This window comes from Zea mays, chromosome 3, assembly GCF_902167145.1.
Source record: "Zea mays cultivar B73 chromosome 3, Zm-B73-REFERENCE-NAM-5.0, whole genome shotgun sequence".
Classification (NCBI taxonomy): domain Eukaryota; kingdom Viridiplantae; phylum Streptophyta; class Magnoliopsida; order Poales; family Poaceae; genus Zea; species Zea mays.
In genome coordinates, this window is record NC_050098.1 from 42,179,239 (window position 1) to 42,188,447 (window position 9,209).

Consider the following 9,209-nt stretch of genomic DNA (forward strand, 5'->3'; position numbering starts at 1 on the left):
TAGATAGATAAACACACATGGAAAGGAGGGCTAAACTGTCTGTTCTGATCTATACGAGGACCGTCCGTATCTAGGGACAGTCCGTCCAGCCTCTTTAGGTGGCACATATGGTGCTCAACACATCCGTTGGATGGTTGTTTTTTCACTTTTCCTTAAATTAAGGCTTGAGATTATAATTATTGGGTTATGTTAGAAATACTCTAAGGATACCACTTATCTCGTCAGGTGCCCTGGTACCTAACTAGGGCTGGACAAAATGCTCGTGGCTCGCTGACTCGCTCGTTTAATAGTCAGCTCGGCTTGACTCGGATCGGCTCGTTTGAATTTTGTCACGAGCTGAGCTGACATCCTAGCTCGGTTCGTTAACGAGCCAGCTCGCGAGCTAAACGAGCTACCATATTCTAGTAAAACGAAACTATATACATATCATTTATAGAATAATTGATGAACATGTTATATATATGTGAGGTGTATATGGCCTATGAATTAAACTAATGATTAATGAACTATGTCTATGTGTTAATTTGGTCTATGCAAATATAATTATGGGTTAAACTGATGAATATGTATGTGAATTGTGAATTAATGAGTGATGAATTGTACTAATTCGGTGTTATATTGACATAGTTTGTGAAGCTATGAGCATAATTACTATTTTCTATTGTTAAATTAGTTTAAAATTAACTAAAAAATAATTATTATATACATTTTATTTTTTTCTGCTCTGGCTCGCGAGCTAAACGAGCCAGCTCGAGCTCGTAAACGAGCCGAGCCGAGCTGACTCTGTGGCTCGTTACCTTAACGAGCCGAGCCGAGCTGGCTCGTTAGCTTAACGAGCCAGCTCGAACTCGAACGAGCCGAGCCGAGCTGGCTCGTTATCCACCCCTATACCTAACCTATAACCTAATAGACTAATATAACGAAGCCACCAGGGAGGCTTACACCGTTAGGCCTGAGCTGGAATATGAGGGGCTCGACGACTTATATCGTCAGGTGCCTTGAGACACGAGGGCCCTCAAAAGCTTATTTATATCATCAAGGGCGTGTTTGCGACCTTATGCCTGACCGGCTCGGCCCGTTCAACTGATCTAGGCTGAAGCTAGTCTGTCCCGGCTACTGCAACTCACTCTGTTTGTGCACTTGTACCATATGAGCATGGTCCAGATGAGCTGTTATTTGTCACCTAGTAAGCAGCCGGGCTAGAAGGCTAAAACTACCTAAACGCGGAAGCCTTGCGCCACGAGCAGTCAGGCTCCCAGGAAACGTATCTTGATCTCGTTTCTGTGGAGCCAGGTTGAGAGGCTAAATTTACACGTGGGCAGCCAGGCTCCCGAGCTAGCCAGGCGATGAGCGCAGCCAGGCTGCTAGGCCATGACGACAATTCGGCAAAAACACCCCAAGAGCCCTAAGGAGTAAGAGGCCTCGATGGTTTATACTCTCAAGTGCCTCAGGACACGAGGGACTATGGTGGCTCACATCGACATGTGCTTCAAGACACAAGAGGCTCTAGAGACTTATACCTAAGGCTAGAAAAAAGCTCGAGGCTCGTGAACCGGCTCGAGCTCGGGACGGCTCATGAGCCGAGCTAGGATTTTGAGCTTGCTGGAGTAGCGAGCCGAGCCAAGCCGGCTCGTTCCAACTCACGAGCAGGCTCTTGAGCTCACCAAATCAATCAACCTATAGAATAATGATGAATATTGAATAATTTTATAGATTTTTGACTCATTCCTTAGCATTTAATAATGGATATATAATGATTTACAATTTAGATTAATATTGAATGATGATTATATATTTCACATTTATATATTATTAAGTCATTATATAATGCAATACTATTTATCAAAATGAAGCTCGTGAGCCGAGCCTTATTCTTCAGCTCATTGGGTGGCGAGCCAAGCCAAACTCGGTCAACCAACAAGCCGCACTGAACTGAGTCAAGCTCGGCAAGTGCCCCGAGACAAGATGAGCCCCTAGGGCTTACACCATTAGTTCCTCGAGACACCCAATACACAAGGAGTCACGGAGAGACCAAGAGAGGTCCTAGGGTGTGTTTGGTTTGGCTTTTGACTTTTGTCCCCAAGCCAAAAGCCAAACCAAAAGGTTGAAATCAGGAAGCAGTTTTTTCTAAAAGCTGACTTTCTCACAGTGCAAAACTGAAAGCACCTCTGGACCTGCTTTTAGTGGGTTTCGGATAAACTATGAAAATATAAATGGAAAAACTTTTAGCGGCTTTTAGTGATTTCCACTAAATAAATTTTAACTTTTTAATAGCTCACAACACACAACAGCTTTTTTTCACCACAGCCCAACCAAACAGACTCTAGACCATGGGGCCGCCATGGACAACGCCCCCCTCCGCTATGGGCCCCAAAGTCAGTTTCTTATGTCAGGACCCATAAGAGTGTCTTAGCAATAATTGGAGTATGTCTTTCTCGTGATAATGTATGGAGTGTTTGGTTTGAGGAATCACTCCATCCAAAATGTGGTGGTGCATCATGTGTCCATTCCTTAAATTTGGTGGGATGACCTCATTCCTCACATTAGTACTAACTAAATAACTATAAGGAATGAGGTGATGATGGATCAACTCAATCCATTTCACAAACCAAACAAAAAAGTGAGAAGTGAGAAGATGATGGACTAACTCATTCTTCAAACCAAACACCTTAAAACACAACACTGCCAACCCAACCATGTCAGTGTAGCAAAATGAGCAAACGAGTCCACTTTCACCGAAAAGACGACCAGTTCATTCCAGTTTCCATCATTACATGTTTACAACATCCAGATTTCATCTAGGTAGCCTGCCACACTAAGGACACAATGGGAAATGTCTAATGCTGTAATGCATTCCACGAAAAATGATGGGTTAGCTATGATCTCTATTACGGTTTGCAAACTTACAGCAGATTCAACCTTAATGTCTTGATTGGGGCCTCCTAAGCGAAATGAAAATTTGCAGTACCATCAATACAGGAAATGGTAAGTCAGTCGGCAATCACCATAGGCATCGTACAAGGCCTTTCCCATAGGCTGCTAACAGAAGAGCCTCTGTTTACCCCCAAAAAAATGGCAAGTCAATCTGCAATCACCATAGACATCAAACTGAGGTTTTGCTGAACTTCCCCGATGGCAGCACAAGGCCTTTCCCATAGGCTGCTAACAGAAGAGCCTCTGCTCGCCCTGCATGAAGACACGAACACATCACCGACCTCAGTCAAACTGTACAAAGTATATTGCTAACTACTTTCGATGAGTTGATAAAATGGATTATGCTGCTAATTAAGTCAAAAGCTATATTAACTCAATCTCTATTTTGGCTAATGTGCATTAAATCCACAAGAGCATACCTCTCCCAATTTGTCACAAATATTGGCTAGTACGGATTGCAAACCAGACCAATTTTGGTTTGATTCTAATTTTATTCAGGGCACCTTGCACGACAGCACACAGAAAAACAACATTTATACTGCATATTTATGTCAAATTTCTTCCCGATGGTCATGCAGATTTAGCATTAACAGAAGAGCGAAGCTAACAATGTTAGCCATCAGGTGCCAAAGCTACTTGAAGAAAGGCAGTTAACACAGTAGGATGCATACCATGGTGTTTTTTCAACTTCAAGGACTGATCTTTGTCAGGGAACAAAATTGAAGCAGCTTGTCTGCTATCATCCTGTAACAATTATATAGTGCAAATATAAGAGAACTATGTTAGATCTGGATTCTGGAATTAGCATAATAGCAGAAAGTCGATGCTGACAAGACATAAAAAATCGTGCTCAAATGCTAAGAAAGAAAAACCTACAAATATGTTTGTTTTTGTCTGACTCTAACATCAATGTATATCCCTGCAGTAATAAATGGGTTACACTGAAATTTGGTTTTCAAAAAAACATTAATTTTCCCTATAACGAGAAAGGCTTGGGCTGGAGTAGAGCTGATCATGGACTACCAAACCCACATGAAAAAAAAAACTGACCTGACCAACCCGCCAACGCATCGGTTTGGGTTTGGGTGATTTTGACCCATGACCCAACCAAAGTATAGGACAAATGGAGAAATAGGCTGACCAGACCCACCACAGACCAAAGATTTTAACCCGACAAGTTTTTTCTGGCCCGATCCAAACCTGTAGTTTGGTCAGGTCTAGGCTGGAGTTGGTATCAGTGAGTCAGTGACATTTTATTTACAAAAACAGAATCTTCTATTAGATGAGGGGCATGGAGATATCGTATAAGACACAACAAGAGCGACAAACCTTTGGTGTTTCACTTCGCATTAGCCCAAAGTAAGCCTTCCATGTCTGAGATGCAATCGGGACAACCGAAAACCCCGAAGCCACTAGAGAAGCAATCCACAAGCCATATGAGAAACCAGTGCTCCACCATCCCTGTATGCCAGAAAACAATAGAAGGGAGATTATTGGCAAATTCTGTGATAATTCAAAACACATGAAATTCAATATTCAATCGGCGTGACTAGGTTCAATGTTCAATAAAATTTTGAACCAGGTGTAGCTAGATCCGATTATCTTAGTGGCATGCCTAGCTTCAGCTTATGCGAGAATTAGCTTAGAAAACATGAGTACACAAATGGCAAGAATTTTAGTGCCATAACGTTCGGGAGACCAGGAACAAACCTGCTTTCCATCAGTTGGAAATGGGCTAGACTTCTCAATGTATGCCGTAGTTCCTTAAAAAATAACAGAAAATACCGTAAACAGCTGTGTATTCCACATAATGGGTATAATGATGAGAGAATATGGTCACTGATTTACTGCAACTACTGAGTCTTATATGGGTGGCCATAGTGCCACTAAGTTTTCTCCAGGGCAGTTACCAGGAGGCGCATCAAGGCCACGGAGCAGTTGGATAATTGACTTGGTGTCCAGTCGCTTACGGATGACTTCTGACACCACAATGTGCACGAACGGGTTGTCAAACACCTGCATGATGCCAATTGCTTTATACACATGGCTAGTTACTAGCTGGGACTAAAGTCCAAATTAGTTATTGCTGGCTAACAACTAGTTGAAGACTTGTCTAAAAAATTATCCCACTTATTATGAACGGATTTTTAGTTCAAGACTTGTCTAAAAGACAAGGCCACTTATTATGAACTGATTTTTAGCCATTGTTATTAAAACGTTGCTTAAACGTCGTTTAAGCGTCGTTTAAGCGAGAAAACGTGATTAGGAGCTGAAACGTCCGAGCGTTTTAGGAAAGTGGCGTAGAACGTCTGTTTTGGACGTTTAAAAGTCGCTTAAGCGTCCTAATCGCGTTTTAGGACGTTTTACGCATGCTGAGGACGTTCTACCCATCCGTGGGCCTTTCCTGAGCCTTTAGGTTTTTCTCCAGCTTGGTGACCAGCGCGTGGAGGCACAGCCGACTGCCGCCCTCCTCTCCTCCAACGTCAACGACTCAGCGCCGTCGTCTTCCTCTCCGGCACGTGGAGCCGTGGAGGCACAGCCGGCCGCCGCCCTCCTCTCCTCCAACGTCAACAGACCTACGCCACCCTCCTCTCCACCCAACCATCTCCACCTGATCAGCAGACATGCGCCGCCGCCAGCCGCCCACAGCAGACCTGCGCCGTCGCCCTCCTCTGACCAGCCATCCTCCACCTCCACTCCTCCAGCAGCCTCCATCCTCTCCTCTGACCTCTGCGGCTCCCCCTCCTCCCTCCTCATCAGCAAGACCAGCAGCCAGCGCCCAAGATCAGAGTTTCAGACAGTGACACTGCTCTCCATTTGATCATTTGGTGAGTATTGAGTATTCTAGCCATATGTGACCAATGTTTTAGGCTCTGTTTGTTGATTTTGCTCACAGTGAATCAATCTCTATTTTCTCACAGTGAGAGGAATAGGTTAGAGCACAAAAGGTTGATTGACTTGGTATATGTTTCATACAACAGAAAGATGGCTGATAGGTTTCAAAAAATACATGAGGAAGGGAAAAACTTTGATACTTTGATTTTAGAAGACTTTGATTGGGACAATAAATGGGTTGATCCATTAGCTAATTCTTCTCATGTTAGCAATGCTCTTGGAGTCTTGGAGATAATTTCAATTTATCATGGGACCAAGTTGATGAAGGTATTGGTGCATCTGCACATCTCAGAGGTCGTAATTTTCCTAGGAGAGCTGCTGGTGGGTGGGTGAGAAGGAATGAAGACCTTGAGAAAGAGGAGACTAATTCAGCAAATGAAGATGACAAGGAATATATTCTTGATGATCTTGATATGGAAGATGAAATTGAACAAAGCAACAGTGGAAAAGATGGTGATGATCAAGACGTGGATGCTCATGGTCTTAATATTGATGAGTTAGATGATGGTTACTGATCATAGATACAAGTTGTAACTTATGTGGTTGAACTTATGTCGTTGAACTTGATCTATTTCTTTTTATGCTATTTGATTTGTGAACTAAGTACTCAACTTATGTATGAACTTATTCTATATTTGAACTTCTATGTCAAGTTTGAAAAGACGTTTCAATGTTTGTTTAAATGTTAAAAAGGTGGTTCATAATGTTTTAACGTTCTTACCGCTTTAATGCATGTTTTTAGCTAGCTATCAATTAGTCTTGTATGCAAACAGTCCTTACCTAAAGCACGCTTGCGCAAACACATATCAAAGCTAGCTTTTTCCCGACTATCCTAGCATGGCTGCAGGTCGAACCTGAGACGAGCCGTCAGGCGAGAGGACGGCGATGGCGCCTCCAATGTCAGGATCCACCCCAATCACCCACCCGTTGGTGGTGGCGTCAGCACTGGGGATGTCGTCGGTCGGAAGCAGCGAGAGGGAGGCGAGCCAGGGGTCCCGGGCCTCAACCTCCGCCAGGAGCTTCGCCCGGGCCTTGGCACTCGCGCGGGACCGCGGGGTACGCGCGGCGGCTGCAGGAGCGGGCGCGCGACGGCAGCGGCGGGGGCGGAAGGGTGGGGAAAAGAAGGAAGCGGCGGCTGTGGACCAGTGCGGCGCGGAGCGGCGGAGGATGCCTGTGCCGAGAGCCTTCATAGGTTCTTGGCTGGCGACGGCGGCTGATGCAGCTCCGCCCGCGGCTGCGGCAGCTGCCATAATTCGAAAGGCTGCAGCGGGTTTTGCTGGTTCCGCGGTGGGGATAAGAGCAGAGCAACTCCAAAAAGAATGTTAAAAAACTTCTGCCACAAACTGATTATTGAGTGAGGCGAAAAAGTTTTCGGACTGAAACCTATTGTGTATTCCAACAATTTTCCTAACGGGATGTTTAGATCCCTTTATTTTATAGAATTAGAATTTATTTAATAAAATAATCTATTTAGCTTAAAATTTGATATTCTACCATTTTCCAAAGTTCTGATATAAGTTTATCTCAAATTAATGAGGTAAAGAATGAGAAATGATTTTATGTATTACTAAAATTTGTTTCTACTTTTTAATTACAAGACGACCTTCGACTCACTCATCTATAGTAAAAATGTAGCACATAAATATCTCCGACATCTTGCTAATAATAGTATACTGATATATTTTACATAAAACTGAATTAATTTAATTGATATATGCCTAAATTACAATTATTAAAATGGAATTCAATTCCAATGATCCAAACGGGGCCACAAAACCTTATGCGATTCCTCCCTAGGCTTCTAGGTTGCTTGACATTCTTTATTGGTCTGGCCTTGCTGCACATTCAAGACATGATCCTTGTGTTGTGCCTGCACGCCGCCAGGTTATTGGAGAACAATGTCTGACGCTAATATATGCGGGAGGGAGGGAGCTCGATACGGGATGCAAAGTTTTTTGGTGAAAGAAGAGGGATCGGTTGGAGCAATATAAAATGAATCAGTCCCTAATTTTGGTTTTCGGGTTGGTTTCCGCCTTCACTCGGAGTTACTCTAAGGAATCGCCCCTGTTTGTTTGTTTGAGATTTTTTACTTATGGGCACCAAAATCTGTTGCAGATTGCCAAACACCCTAGATTTTCAGCTCGTTTATATAAGAATCATTTTATTAAAAACCGCCCAAAATCAACATAATAAAGAATTAGTCGATTCGTCACAATAGTAGGAATTTGTTGCTTTCTAGATCCTGAATTTTCTGAACCACTTCATCTTACTTCGCACGTAATTCCCACGATACTCAGATTCTTCCCACAGTCAGATTCTCTACATAGTCAGATTCTCAGAAAAGCTGGCCAAAAAAGCTGAACCAAGCAGACCTTGCCTCACTGCCAGAAGTGAAAAAATTAACAGTTAAAGGTGTCACACCCGGCTTTAAGAAACAAAGCCAGGTGCATCTCATACATGCGCCAAGAAGACAACATATATAATAACAGAGTGTATAAAGATAAATGTCATAAAACATCAGAGTGTTTATTACACAGCAGAAGTCTTATTACAAAATAAAATATAAATATAAAACGAACTAAGGATCGTCCTTGGCGCAAAAGTCAACTGGGAAACGCCACCTAGATCGAATCAAACTCCTCGATACGTGACTCCTCTTGAACCACATGTTCTTCTCCTGTGGGGGGGTGTGAGACAGCAAGGGTGAGCTCACACATGATCATCGCTCAACAAGTTGTGGGGAACCGATGGACATGAACTCACAAAGGTGGGAGTTCATGTGATGTGTAAGGCTAATCAATGACAGGGGTTAAAGCTGAGCATTGCTTTTAAGTAGTTGGTCAAAATTTTATTAGCAGTTACTAAGTGTAAGTAAATACCAAACCTTAAGTAAAGTAATAGAACAAAATTAATAATAATCCCATGCATATGCAAATGACAAAATTGAATTTAAGTTCCATAATTTAATCATCAGAGAGTCCTGAGCTGCTCATGACCGTGAGCTCGGCTAGTATACCAGTTTTACACTCTGCAGAGGTTGTACCCTTTACCCACAAGTCATGTTACCCATCTGCCAAGGGGTCGCGACTCCCATACACCTCTACCAAGGAGGCGAGGCAGGGCAACACTACGAGGCCTTTACAAAGTTCCACTAGCTTCCAAAAACCCGCTACAGTTTATGGGAAGAGCACTTGCAAGAATCCCCCGTCTGACCGCCATCGCAGCTAAATCAACCCGAGAACCTCCTTGCATGCAACTCCCCTACTGCCCTTGCCCCTTTCGGGTAAGGTAGTCTTCCACTAGCTTTCCTAATTAGTCAGCCAAGGGCGTCCCATTAATCCCTTGTGGTGGCACGTGTTACTCAAGTTAAGCTTTATGTT

General features: G+C 43.3%; 1 protein-coding gene across 1 annotated transcript; it reads right to left on the reverse strand.

The window, feature by feature from the left end:
* Nucleotides 1–2,713: 2,713 nt before the first annotated feature.
* On the reverse strand, nt 2,714–7,099 carry LOC100192759 (uncharacterized). The gene is given in 6 exon segments (NM_001137957.1): nt 2,714–3,186; nt 3,606–3,678; nt 4,264–4,395; nt 4,645–4,697; nt 4,845–4,950; nt 6,684–7,099. Coding segments are annotated over 6 exon segments (843 nt in total). The 5' UTR covers nt 7,080–7,099; the 3' UTR covers nt 2,714–3,103.
* Between the last annotated feature and the right edge of the window lie 2,110 nt (nt 7,100–9,209).